This window comes from Malaya genurostris, chromosome 3 (assembly GCF_030247185.1).
Source record: "Malaya genurostris strain Urasoe2022 chromosome 3, Malgen_1.1, whole genome shotgun sequence".
Lineage (NCBI taxonomy): Eukaryota > Metazoa > Arthropoda > Insecta > Diptera > Culicidae > Malaya > Malaya genurostris.
The window spans coordinates 195244695-195259899 of NC_080572.1; the positions used below are offsets into that span (position 1 = coordinate 195244695).

At 36.9% G+C, this 15205-nt stretch overlaps 1 protein-coding gene across 2 annotated transcripts in view; it reads left to right on the forward strand.

Annotated features, from left to right (window-relative positions):
- The window catches only part of LOC131434972 (slit homolog 2 protein), a 143783-nt gene that overhangs the window by 92489 nt on the left and 36089 nt on the right, over positions 1-15205 (forward strand). For both annotated transcript variants that reach the window (XM_058602352.1, XM_058602353.1), the window contains 6 exons: positions 1226-1808; positions 2327-2549; positions 2628-2764; positions 2847-2999; positions 3084-3264; positions 3460-3599. In XM_058602352.1, coding sequence (XP_058458335.1) covers positions 1301-1808; positions 2327-2549; positions 2628-2764; positions 2847-2999; positions 3084-3264; positions 3460-3599 — 1342 coding nt within the window. In that variant the 5' untranslated portion in view covers positions 1226-1300. The remainder of the gene's footprint in view (positions 1-1225; positions 1809-2326; positions 2550-2627; positions 2765-2846; positions 3000-3083; positions 3265-3459; positions 3600-15205) is intronic.

Consider the following 15205-nt stretch of genomic DNA (forward strand, 5'->3'; position numbering starts at 1 on the left):
TTATTTCTTAATACATTGAAATTGAGTAACTTAAGACAGATTTCAATTATGGGGTAGAAATTTGCGTTTTACATAAACAAAAATCACAAGAGCATTCTATGGTTAACACTATTCCAGGTTCCAATAAAGAATAATAACTGCATTAAGTTTCATGATTAACATTTTTTACGCTTCGTCTTTGACTCATTAGTGCAGAGCAGTTCAAATTGAACTGCTTAATGCTAATCTCGGCCGTTCAATTTGAACCGCTAAGCAGACGTAAAGATTGTACTATTTGCAGAACACTTATATTTTGCAACGGCGTATAATGACTTCACTGACGTGCCAAACGAAAACGGGTTTTCGACTTTTTTCTTTTTTCGTGATTAGACAACCGGTCATTTTATTCAATCCACGCTCGAAATTATTCACACAATCAATCAATTATTCCCGCATGGGCATGGCTGGCAGCCATTTTGGTGATCGACTATATCGGTATTCAGAAGTATGAAACAAGCGATTCAGTTTCATTCGTTTTCTCGCTGACATTTCCATTCCGTCTTTTTCCGTGTAATAATTTATTGAGCTCTGGTGCAAATTGAGCGCGTATGCATTTTAGCAATTTATCTAGTAATTTGAATTGAGGTATCGACATACGCTGTAAGGTACAAAATCCCGAAATATATGAGAATGAACATGATATATTAAGAGCGGTATCAACATCGCTGCCAATGAATAGGTAATATTTCCATTTGCACTGTAAGTGTGGAACTTTGTATCAAATTAGGATGTGGATGAGTTTTGATGCGAATTTGAATTGCATTTCACCGCAAAACAATAGCGAACAAAAGTCCGTTTTGTTTATGCAGATTGCTATTTCATAATGGGAAAGGTGGAATTGAAGTATAATTGCATTTTTGGTTGCACAAACTCTCGCTTTGTTTTTCGATCCTGTTTTTGGTGGTTATTGCATAATGAGAAATTTAATTCTGCCAACCCATTGACCGCAACACGAAATGAAAACATCCGCTAATGATAAACAGCGTATGCAGCGAATCCGAAATGATAATTTTATATTGAATGAAACTATTCTGCACATCGCTATAATAAGGAAAGAGCAACGTGAATTTGAAAATTTAATTTTTATTATTTAGTTTCAAGCAATTTAAAAACAATTTCTAAGAAATTTCTTTTTTCATCTCATGGCAGTTTTTCAGTATTGCATATCTCTCTTAAATTATTTCAGATGTAAATTTAACCAGCGTGCCGGCGCGAAAGAAGAAGAAGAAAAAACCGCACTAGACGGCACCCCCTCGGGAAGATGCCGCCAGGGAATGTCCACCGGACAGCGAAGCGCACAAGGAGCTCAACGGAACCGGATACGAGCACCGAATGGCGGCCACCGTCGTCATCTCGGCACTGCGGCAAACCTCGCACCCTTGGGCTACGGTTGCTCCCGCACGGTTGGAAAGCGTCACTGCTGTTGACGGTGTCGCTGGCACTCTGTGTGCAGCTGCAACTGTTGACGAAGGTAGCGGCCCAATCCAATCCGCCGCAAACGTGTCCCCCGGGAGCGGATATCAGTCCGTGTCAATGTCAGGTGAAAAAGAACGGTCTCGATATCTTGTGCGAGGCAACCGATATCCAGCACATCACGAAGGCGATGAGTGCGCTGAAAGGGAAGAATCCAATCATTTTCTATCTGAAACTGCGACATAATAATTTACCCAAGTTACAAGGATTCGTGTTCCTCTCGCTTGACATCCGACACCTGACGATCCACAACAGCAGTTTGGCAGCCATCGAAGAAACATCGCTGAGTTCCCTAGGTAAGTCAAAAAGTAATCTGTTTACTGTTAGATTTGGTGCCAAAAAAAAAAAAATTCCCAAGTGGAAAACGTGTTCTCTCGATTCGGAATCAATTATCAAGAGCACAACACTTACCAGGAAAGTTGAATTCGCTTTTCTTTGTTCACACTCGACTGCATTCGAAGGATTTTGTTATTTCGGAAAAAGTTTCCCTCTTATTGTAGACCGAATCCCGTGGGCAAGACAAAGACAATCCGTGACAAAGTTATACGGAATGTAACGGTGACTGTTTAATCTCCAGAGATTTTAAATCGCCCGGTTTAGCAGCTGGGTTCAACCAAACAGAAGAAAAGTGAGTGAGAGAGAATGGAAAAAGAATCCACCAAAGGTGTTTCTTTTTTCTCAAAGCTTTTCATCTTCACTTCCACCGTGTTTTCACTGGCATTGTATTTTCACTTATTCCCGGTGATGATGATGATAAAAAGGCATCGGATCCGCGTCAGTATCAAAACGTTTCTTTTTTTACCCTCTTTTGCAGGTCGTGGTTTGACGCAGCTTGACGTTTCCCAGAACCAGCTGATGACGGTGCCTTCGAGTGCACTGAAAAACCTTCACCACCTGCTGATTCTGAATCTGAATCACAACCGCATCTCTGCAATCCACAACCGGGCATTCGAAGGGTTAGATACGCTTGAGATACTGACGATCTACGAAAACAAACTGACTTCAATCGAACCGGACGCGTTCCGTGGTTTGGATAAGTAAGTGACTGGATTTCGATCCATAAATCATCTTGAACTGCATAAACATACTTATCCTTATACTATTCCTCCCAACAGGAAGTTGAAACGGCTTAATCTCGGCGGCAATGAGCTCACCTCGGTTCCCCAAAAAGCCCTTGCCATCCTGGATATGCTTCGAAAGCTTGAGCTTCAAGAAAATCGTATCAAAACCATCAAAGAAGGTGATTTCGAAGGTCAGTATTACTTTGTCCGTTATCTTTTATGGCACCGTCATCATTCCCAGGATAATGTTGACTATATTTCCCTTTCAACTAGGTCTCCAGAATCTTGATTCGCTCATACTGGCTCACAACCAGCTCACCGAAGTTCCACCCCGTGTCTTTAGCCATCTGATCCTGTTGAATTCCCTGGAGCTGGAAGGAAATTCGATATCCTACATCGATAAGGATGCTTTCGAAGGGCTGGAAGGTAGGTGAAACCATTTGCAGCTGTCATTATCTGAATGGGTTGTTTTACGGCATATTTCCATTTTATTGTTCTCTTCGTTCATAGAAAACCTCCAGTATCTTCGTCTCGGCGATAACAATTTACATCGGATCCCGAGCGAGGCCCTCCGACCACTGCACCGTCTGCGGCATCTGGACCTACGTTCGAACAATATCTCAACCATCAGCGAGGATGCTTTTGTGGGTTTCGGAGATTCGATTACCTTCCTGAATCTGCAAAAGAATGAGTAAGTTCGTGAATAGCTAATAATTTCCATTCATTTTGGCACCATTAGTGCCCGGATCGTAGAGCCAATTCACAGTGGCATTTGGATCCCAAATCGTTTGAAATCCGACAAAACACAAGCGAAGACAATTTTACGCCTGAAATCACTAATCATCTCATTTTCTCAATTCGTTTGATCCTTCCTTCCCGCACCCAGCATCAAACAGTTACCGGCGCTTGTTTTCGAAAATCTCAACTCGCTGGAAACGTTGAGCATCCAAAATAACAAACTATCCCGCATTCCGGAGGAGGTGATGGAGCCAATCATCGATTCGCTACGTGTCGTTGACATCATGGGTAAGTGGAGAAACTATTTTATTGCTAAGTAGCAACATCAAATCACTGCATCGAACTTGTAACGAAATGAATTCAATCAGGGTGACTGCCATCATGCAATACTTCTGCTATGGCGATGCGCAAAACCAAAGTGAATGGTCCATTTGTTGTCCAATTTTTCTAGTCAATTTGTATTGAACAGAGATAGCGGATCTTACTCCTAATAATGGATTTATGGATTTGAGAAGTGAGATGATTTTAATTTGGGAAAATCGACTGGTATTGACAATGTAAACTCAAAAGTGATACAGGATTGCTTTCATGTTATCGGACACGATCTACTGGATTTGGTAAATGAATCGTTGTACACGGGGCACGTGCCAAAAGTGTGGAAAGAATCTCTGATGGTTCCTATCCCCAAGGTTACTGGAACGGGTAAAGCCGAGGAGTACCGTTCCATTAACATGCTGCATACGCTGGAAAAAATTCTGGAACTTGTTGTTAAAGATCAGTTGATTAACTATTTGAACTCTAACAGTTTGCTAATACCGGAACAATCGGGATAATGTAAGGATCACTCTCGTGAAACCGCTTTGAACCTAGTATTGGCAAAATGGAAGGAGAAAATCGAAGCCAAAGAGAGTATTTTTGCTGTGTTCTTGGATCTGAAGAGAGCCTTTGAAACAATTTAAAGACTTTTGTTGTTGCAGACATTACGGCGTTTTGGCATCGGGGGAATAGCACATGAATGGTTTGAAAACTATTTATGTGGTAGATCTCAAAAGACTGTTTTTAACGATGTAGTGTCTAGTTCCCTTGATAATTCACTTGGTGTGCCTCAGGGAAGTGTGTTAGGTCCAATTCTATTTATTATGTACATTAATTATATGAAGCGAGTCTTACGTTTCTGCGATATAAATTTGTTTGCAGACGATACTGTTCTATTCATTACGGCTAAAGATTTCAATGAAGCTGTTGCACATTTAAACGAGGATCTAAGTTCGCTGGTTCGATGGTTAAAATTTAGGCAACTGAAACTAAACGTCGCGAAAACTAAATATATGGTTATTTCTTCTGTTAGCACCGGTCATGACGCCAATGTGGAAATTGATGGTGAAACTATTGATCGCGTTAGAGAAATGAAGTATCATAATTGATGGATAACATTCAAATCTCATATTAATAACGTCATCAAGAAGATTGCCAAAAAATATGGTGTATTATGTCGTTTGAAAAATGACTTTACGATCCATAGTAAGATTCTACTGTATAAAACAGTAATTTCACCCATGCCCATCCATGCTGTTTCTTGCTAATAACACACAAATCTTCAGATTACAGCGACTGCAAAATAAGATCATGCGATTAATTCTAAAATGTGGTAGATATACCTCCTCAGATTTTCTACTGAACGCATCACAATGGCTTTCAGTGAAACAGAGAATTTACTACTTAACCATGGTGTTTATTTTCAAGATCTTAAATGGCATGCTGCCTCGATATTTGTGTGATCGAGTTGAAAGAGGAACTGATTTGCATAGGTACAATACTAGAAACGCATCTGATGCTAGAACACCAAGCTTTTTGTTAGCCAGATCGCAAAACTCATTATTGTACAGGGGAATGAATTTTTTCAATTCGATGCCAAGAGAAATCAAACGCGCGACGACATTGGTGGAGTTCAAAAAGTTATGTATTTCACACATAAAGTCCGCTTTGTAAGCAAATATTTAGTTAGTTAGTTCAAATTTTTTAGATTTTTTATTCTTTGACGTATTACGAAGATTGTATTTTTTTGTTGTTTATATATATTATTGTGAGACGTATTAAGTTACTGTGTTCGGTATGATGATGATGGATTTTTAGATTGTTTGAGAGTTAAAAAATAATGAACAGTCTACAAAAGTTTGAGCCTCGCGCGCGAAGCAGGTAGTGACTATTTGGAAAGCGAACAGGACTGACCGAAGAGCCTTAGCATTCAGTGTGTTAAGTTTGCTCTTGACCTTGATCGCAAATTACTAAATTTAAGGAATAGATTCGGGAAACTAATTGGGTTCGACAGTTGTTGATGGAATTGAGCTTGGCTCTGCTCAACCGCAGTCTCGTTACTCCATCGTAGCTGATGTGTGTAGCGATGAACTGGTCTGGCGGGAAGGGCCAGGTGAATTACTATCTGATACTGGTAACGATATCGGGTTCGATTCATGATGTGATCAAGGATCTTCCCGGGTTGGAAATTTTCTTAATTAACCCTGGATAGTAAATCCGAAATATTTGAATGTTATTTTGTGGTCAGTCGTTCTTTTGTAGAAGAATCTATACCTGCTAGATTAATCAGATCGTTTTCTTTTGTTTACTGGTTTACTGGTAAAATATTCATTATCATTTAGATAACTCGTTCTGCTCACACCTTTGTAGGGGTATGAGGTGGGACCATCATCATCATCATCATCATCATCATATGAATTTTGGAGTAGAGATCATTCTAAAAAAATCTTTTCTTATGGGAAAGATACGTATTGCATTAAAAACCTCATAATTGTTGAAATTCGCCTAAAATAACCGCACAATTTCTAAAATTTGTATTTAAAATCGGCATAACTTCGAAAATTAGCATGAAAACCATTATCGCAACAAATAAATGCTGAAACCGGATGTCTTAGTAATGCAGCAAACGAATTCCGGACGCAACATTTCTTGAAAGGAAAGAAAATTGCAAAGAGATTTCGCCTACTTTCTTTATTTGGAATTCCCATCACGTTCAAAAAGACATTTTTGTCGTGAATACGACTTACTTTACTATGGGGTGCCTTTTCAAAATTTACCCTCTGAGAGAGTGATAAGTTTTTGATCGTGAATATCTCTTGTTGTATCTAATGAATCAACAAAATTTTTGCTGCATGCCATCGGAAATATGATCACAATTTTAAGATAAAATTTTCAGTTGTGTGACATAATCTCAAATAATTCAAAATTAAACTTTTCTGAAATGTTTGGTATAAACGAGTATCAAAGAGGATAATTCATAAGGCGCATTTGCCTTTCTCGTATTTTGAAAGCTTATAACTCAGCTATCTGTGCAAAGATTTATATAATCCAACTACCAATAGAATCGAAATTTTCCAACTTAAACGTGTATAGCAAAAGCATTGAAGTATTTCAATAGTACACCATTGAAAAACCTGTCTCATTTGACCCATGTCAACACCAGCCAATCAGAACGCGTTCTGAGGAAGAGAACAAAATATCTGCTGCTGTACAACAAATCGTTTGAGAAAATGTTCCGAAAAGTGTTGAATATCGTAGTGAGTTCCTCAATTTGATCCTTCTGAATGCTAGAAACGAATCCCTACAGCATATTAATAGTTTCTTTCAATAAATTATGCAAATCCGAAATGAAAAAATCGACATTAAAATTCTGTATGCCGCTATTTTAGAGCCGTTTAACCGCCCATTAATGAAAAAGCTACAAACGAAGTCAGGTAAAAACAAGCCTCTCAACAAAAATTGGATCAGTTTGGATTCTATCGCCACTGCGAGCAGATGTATTTTGTGTCGTTTGCAATGCTAGTTTCGCTTCCTACAAGAGCGATTACGTCACAGCTGTCAGTCATTTGCATTGATGAAAAAGCAACGGTGGAGAGCATTACACAAAATCAGCCGTTCTAATGGCTCTAAAAGCTTTCTAAAGAACTATTAGGATTTCTTGCTCGCAAATCGAAGGGAAATATCTTCAGTTTAGTGCAAATCTAGAACTGTTTGATTTGATTTTTGCATTTTTCGCTGTGTGAAATTCACAGTAATCTACACACTAAGATTCAATTCCGTTGTTCGGTAATATTTTTGACGAAAACTTTCGGTAATCAATAGAAACTATCGATATTTCGGTACATGAACTTCATTTTACAAAAAATATGCAAATTTTTACCCGACGATCAGTTTTACGTAAGTTTTCATTACAGAATTCTGTAAATAGATATACAATTCATACGGAGTTATTTCTGGTGGACTTGACAGGTTGTGCAGTGCTCCGAAAGGCGCTCATAATTCCGGTCAACCGGGAAGTGGAGTTACATTTTTCTAGATATTTTTTTAATATTTTTTCGTGGATATATAGTGCACCGTAGTCACAACTGGTTCGAACTTTCTTCACTAGTTTCTAAGAAAACTATCCAAATCCGAAAAACCTTATCGTAAGCTTAAATTGTATGTTGTTTTTTGAAATCCGAAAATCTATTCAAATTCAGAATTTAACCAAAAGTAAACAAACGCAAAAAATTACCGAATCATTCGTTAGATCCATTTGGTTTACAGTTTACGGTAGTTGTTTGACAATTCAGAAATAACCGAACGATCGGTATTCAATTCAATTACCGAACTGATTACCGAACGTTCAGCTGTTGAAAGTTCGGTAAAAAATTACCGAATTCTGCGAAATTTTCTAAGTGTGTAGATCAAGTGAAGCCTTCTTTGTTTTTGCGAAAAATGTGGAAAAGGGGAATGCTTGCATAATTCATACAATTGATCAACTAGGAAGTGTTTAGGAACATGCCAGTTGTTATCGTATTCACGACATCCAGTTATGTCTCTGACATTACTGACTCGCCTTTTTTGACACCCGAGAAAGAAATAGAAAATTATAGTCTCGTCAACGTTTTTGCGAAATAAATTCTTAAAAGTAGTTATTTTAGTCATAAAATTCAGCTGACTATTAAAAAGTTATTACATACACATATAAAAATTATGAATTTTACAGATGACATAATTCTTCAAACGATACAATTCATAACTACTTAATTTTTCAAATGACGCACTCGGCTAACAAGTGCCGCTGTATGGATTTATATGTATCAATTATTCAACAAACAGATATATGCTTCTGTGGTTTAGTCGATTAACCAATGTGCTTTGTGATCTAATGTTTCTCGGTTCAAGTCGCGCTGTTGCTGCTATTGATCTTTTGTTTTTTTTTTATTTCGGCGGGTTTTCAAACCATGTTGTTATCAAATTACTCAATTTCACATGTTCTTGAATATGAATTTGTGTGAAATATGATGCACCATTTATGTGCATCTTATAAGATGTAAAATCACAAGATTTTTTGCATTGTGTAGGATCAATGAAGGAATTAGGTGTGCAATTCTATCAGCGAAAACAGAAGTGATACTGTCGGTAAGAACAAAGGGTGTAGCCGGGTTTGCATATACAAAAAGGTAAAACTGCCCCCAAACAGAAAAAATTTATATACACTGTTTTAAAGGGTTTATATTGGAGATGATTTTCTAAAATTTTAACTCTTTAACTGCCTTAGAGAAATTTTAACCCTTTAACTGCCATAGAGATCACTCTAGATTTCACATCAAAAATAAATCATTTGAGTACATTACGCTGAATTTTTTTCAGTTTTTTATGTGGACGGGTATAATATCAGACTTTAAAAAGACGAGTCGGTAATGTCAGAGACATAACTGGATGTCGTGAATACGATAACAACTGGCATGTTCCTAAACACTTCCTAGTTGATCAATTGTATGAATTATGCAAGCATTCCCCTTTTCCACATTTTTCGCAAAAACAAAGAAGGCTTCACTTGATCTACACACTTAGAAAATTTCGCAGAATTCGGTAATTTTTTACCGAACTTTCAACAGCTGAACGTTCGGTAATCAGTTCGGTAATTGAATTGAATACCGATCGTTCGGTTATTTCTGAATTGTCAAACAACTACCGTAAACTGTAAACCAAATGGATCTAACGAATGATTCGGTAATTTTTTGCGTTTGTTTACTTTTGGTTAAATTCTGAATTTGAATAGATTTTCGGATTTCAAAAAACAACATACAATTTAAGCTTACGATAAGGTTTTTCGGATTTGGATAGTTTTCTTAGAAACTAGTGAAGAAAGTTCGAACCAGTTGTGACTACGGTGCACTATATATCCACGAAAAAATATTAAAAAAATATCTAGAAAAATGTAACTCCACTTCCCGGTTGACCGGAATTATGAGCGCCTTTCGGAGCACTGCACAACCTGTCAAGTCCACCAGAAATAACTCCGTATGAATTGTATATCTATTTACAGAATTCTGTAATGAAAACTTACGTAAAACTGATCGTCGGGTAAAAATTTGCATATTTTTTGTAAAATGAAGTTCATGTACCGAAATATCGATAGTTTCTATTGATTACCGAAAGTTTTCGTCAAAAATATTACCGAACAACGGAATTGAATCTTAGTGTGTAGATTACTGTGAATTTCACACAGCGAAAAATGCAAAAATCAAATCAAACAGTTCTAGATTTGCACTAAACTGAAGATATTTCCCTTCGATTTGCGAGCAAGAAATCCTAATAGTTCTTTAGAAAGCTTTTAGAGCCATTAGAACGGCTGATTTTGTGTAATGCTCTCCACCGTTGCTTTTTCATCAATGCAAATGACTGACAGCTGTGACGTAATCGCTCTTGTAGGAAGCGAAACTAGCATTGCAAACGACACAAAATACATCTGCTCGCAGTGGCGATAGAATCCAAACTGATCCAATTTTTGTTGAGAGGCTTGTTTTTACCTGACTTCGTTTGTAGCTTTTTCATTAATGGGCGGTTAAACGGCTCTAAAATAGCGGCATACAGAATTTTAATGTCGATTTTTTCATTTCGGATTTGCATAATTTATTGAAAGAAACTATTAATATGCTGTAGGGATTCGTTTCTAGCATTCAGAAGGATCAAATTGAGGAACTCACTACGATATTCAACACTTTTCGGAACATTTTCTCAAACGATTTGTTGTACAGCAGCAGATATTTTGTTCTCTTCCTCAGAACGCGTTCTGATTGGCTGGTGTTGACATGGGTCAAATGAGACAGGTTTTTCAATGGTGTACTATTGAAATACTTCAATGCTTTTGCTATACACGTTTAAGTTGGAAAATTTCGATTCTATTGGTAGTTGGATTATATAAATCTTTGCACAGATAGCTGAGTTATAAGCTTTCAAAATACGAGAAAGGCAAATGCGCCTTATGAATTATCCTCTTTGATACTCGTTTATACCAAACATTTCAGAAAAGTTTAATTTTGAATTATTTGAGATTATGTCACACAACTGAAAATTTTATCTTAAAATTGTGATCATATTTCCGATGGCATGCAGCAAAAATTTTGTTGATTCATTAGATACAACAAGAGATATTCACGATCAAAAACTTATCACTCTCTCAGAGGGTAAATTTTGAAAAGGCACCCCATAGTAAAGTAAGTCGTATTCACGACAAAAATAAATCATTTGAAAAACCATGTAACGGCCTCGTTTGCTCGCTCTACGCAAAGCACATCATCCGATGGAGCCGCATGGTATTTAGTTAGCTACAATCATTTATCACATGCCCTTGGAATTAAATACCATGCGTTTCCATCTACAACTTGAGTTCAGGGCTTAAGAAAGAATTTCATTCCTAAAGTTATTTACACACGCCCGAACGTCTGCCTCGATTTAGTTAGAAATTATATAGGGAAACAGTTCATTTGAACGTATTAGTGAACATGTTGCAACAAATTGACAAATATTTAGGTTTTAATATACGATTTAAAGTTTTTGTTTATGAACTGATAAGTCATTTCACATTTATTTTACATTTATATTCAAATCAAATGAATCAACAAATACACTGTAGTCAATTTTAATCTCACATTGTTGCTATATTTAGTAAAAGTTCTAAAGGACAATTAAATTATAGTTTTTTTTGCAGAAAAAAGTATTCCCCTATTAGATTTGGAAATGGTTCTTAAATGTGATTTGCCAGACTCAAGAAAAAGAGAATAGACACATACAGAATAGACGGGCTTAAACTGATACGTGAGAAAAGTACTCCATGAAACGCCAGAAAAAGACCACTAAGTGCAAGCAAATGCGATAAACTATATTTGCGAAAGCTTTTGCAGTTCGATTACTATACATAGCCCAGTTTCTCATTCTTAGTAAATAAATATTTCGATTGAAGCAATAAAACAATACGATTTTCCGAAACTGTTTAATAAAGGGGTCCCCTTCAGAAAATAGCAAAAAACTGAAAATATTAAGTTTAAAAGAACATGTTGTTTGTATAGAAAATCGACGATGCGAATTAAAACGTTCTTTTTGGGTCTTCGGAACTTGCTGCAAGCGCTTCGACATGATTTCTGTCTGGTTTATAGTGTTTTTTAGGACTGCTAATAGCTCACCACGAAACCTCCAGACTATCCCGCCAGATGTCGAAGTTAGAAACGAATTACAACCGTCCGCTGGCACACATGTTCACGAATGCATTCCCTTCATCATTGCTTGGTAAATCGAGCCAGGCGTGCGGGCGTGTGTCTTTTATCATTGTTAATTACGTCAATACTCAAGCCCTGAACTCAAGCTGTATATGGAAACGCATGGAATTTAGTTCTAAGGGCATGTGATATATGATTTTAGAACTAAATACCATGCGTCTCCATCGGATGATGACAATTTGATGGAGACGCATGATTTTTCGATTGATTTTTCTTTTAAAGTCTGATATTATACCCTTCCACATTTTTTAAAAATCTGGCAAAAATGCAGCGTAATGTAATCATAAATGATTTATTTTTGATTTCAAATCTAGAGTGATACCAAAATTGTAAGTGCGATTAAAAGAAATTCTGAAATTTTGAACATTTTTTTTCACAATACATTTTGAAAAATTCTGAAAAAATCAGAAAGGTTTCCCATAATTTTCAAAATATTCCCGATTTTTTCCAATTTTTTGCGAAAGAGGTTTTTGAAAAATTTAAATAAAATGAAAATTAGAACAACCACCCGAACTCCACCAATATGTCAGTTAAAGGGGTAAAATTTTGGGAAAATCATCTTCAACATAAACCCTTTCAAACAGTGTATATAAATTTTTTTTCTGTTTGGGGGGAGTTTTCATATGCAAACCCATCCTTCAAATTCAAATTTTAAAATGAAGCTATTAAAAAGATAAAGAGATATTTTTTAATTTTCTTCTCTCGCGGTTTTCAAGTTATTGAAAAAGCATTCTGTTTTTATAGTGAATATTAAGTTTAGGATGCCAAATCGATTCTCTACAACTACTTCTTGGACACCATATTTGTACACCCAAACCTTTGTTTACGAACACTTTTTTTTACGTAACCACTTTTTACGTAACATTTTTTTACCTCTTTTAACGAACAAAAATCCCAAATAACGTTAACTTTTTCTACGAACCTACTTCGAAAAAAGAGGTTTTTGCATAAAATGAAAGTGATTTGCGGGAAGCTGGTATTTTTGTCCCAGGTTGGCGGTTCAATGCACAGGACGCTGGTCTTACAAGCCAGTTGTCGTATGTTCGAGCCCCGACCTGGAAGGATTCTTAGTGTCAGTAGGATCCATAGTACTAGCCATGCAATGATTCTGTACGCTAAGAATCGGCTGCGAAGTCTGTTGAAACAGAAAGGCCAAATTCCACAAAAGGAATGTAATGCCAGGACTTTGCTTTCGATTTTCTATACAAACAACATGTTCGTTTAAACTTAATATTTTCAGATTTATGCTATTTACTGAAGAGAACCCCTTTATTGTTTTATTGCTTTAATCGAAATATGTATTAACTAAGAATAAATGGGAAACTAAGCCAAGACTTTGCTGTTTTGATATTTCATGGAAACCACTACAATATGGGTATTTTTGGAATTGGTTCAAATAGTAAATTCCGGAAACGTTAAGGTTTAAGGATGGTAACTTCCGGTTTATTAATATTCCTTCAAAACCCTTACAATGTGGGTATTTTCAAAAACGGTTCTAGGTACAGATTCCGAAAAACGATGTTTGATGTCGTTTCGACTTCCAAGATAGCTTTTCGTGTATTTTTTAGAAACCCTCACAAAAAAATATTTTTGTAACGGTCTGTATATCAAACGATTTTCGAGCTCGTTTCGAATTTCAATATGGTGACTTTCGGTTTATCGATATTTATTGAAAGCCCTTACCCATATTGCAAGGGCTTTCAAGGAATATCAGTAAACCGGGCAGCCGCCATCGTAGATTTCGAAACGACCTCAAACATGGCTTTCCAGTATCTGCTCTCCTAGCCCCATCAGAAAATATCTGTATTATAAGGGTTTCAAAGGAATATGAAATAAAAATGGTGGTTGCCATCTTGGATTTCGGAACAAATCCACACATTATTTTCTGGCTCCTACTCATCAAATCCATTCCGAAAATTTCCATATGATTAGGAAACATTCATTGCACAAACTTTTTCTACAAAGTAAATTCCAAATAATGTAAACTTTTTGTACGAATTAACTTTATTTACGAACCCCCTTTTGTATTCGTAAATGGAGGCTTTGGTGTACAGTGAATAGCCTATTTATCCGAATAGCCTATATTGCCGCGCAGTCCGAGCGGCGTGCGTCGAGGATTGGAGGAGTGTTTCTTTTCCACAATTTAAAAAAATAATAAATTTGTTCTTCTGTAAACTTTTATTCACTTCTGTTTCTTCACATTCTTATCTTTTTTTAGAAACACTAAAGTGGATCTACGCTTCTAGGGCTGTATGTTTTGTTCACTTAAAATATCTACTATCCCTTAGATAATGTTTCTTCTTCCACTTGTAACCATCAGGTTATGTGCTGACAAATCTGTTTTTTTTTCGTGCCTTTCTATCGGCCACCTTCAACGGATTCTTTTCTTATCACTATTCAACACTAAGTTAGGCTTCTCTGTTAGCCATATTTAGCGAATTCTCTTCTTTCTACCGCGATATCGTACGCGGAATGAAACTACTTGAAAAATGACTATTAACACGTGAACGATCTTCTTCCTTTTCGTGTTCACCGCACAATGACTCAGATTTTCATCTCGTCCTCAAAAATTTTACTGACTACGCTCTAAACTATGGCAACCGCGACTTGCGACTTTGCTGAAAAACTGATTGCACTTGAACTCACGTGAAGTGACTGTCCGACTAACTGACTTGTCTACGGGCCGACGCCCGAGACTAACGGATATTTTCCGCGCACACTCTGAGACTGACTAGCTTACCGACTGCCTTCTAACTCTTCCCAACTATGGGTTTTTAAACTCCTAATATCTTCTTTCGGGTGAAGCCCGAAGATTTTAGTACAAGCCGAGCTTGTGATTTTAAGTAGAAAGTTCATCCGACTTTCTCCCGAAGTTCTACCGAAGGCCGAGACTACTGTCACTATACCAGAGGCAGTGACCAGTGTCCGTGAAAAAAATAGCTTTGGTTTTACAACATTGCTGCGCTGACTAATGCCCGGAACTGTCTATGGTTTTATAACAAAGTTTCTTAAACATCGTTGCGATGACTAATGCTCAAAAATGTGCACGCTTCTATAACAATGTTTATACATGAAGGTTGCGGCCACGCTGATATGAGAGTTTCCTTCACAATTTCCTACTTTTTCCTATAATACTAGCAAATTCAATGGAAAATTTGCTAAGGGCGCTGCAACAGTTTGCAGTTTCCAAGTTGCAATGATTTATTGAAACTACTAATAGTACTAATCTAGAATCTTTTGAAAACCAGTGTTGAGTGAAATTGATCGCTTGATCTGAGTAAAACAAATTTGTTTTCCACACTGAAAACCTGAGCA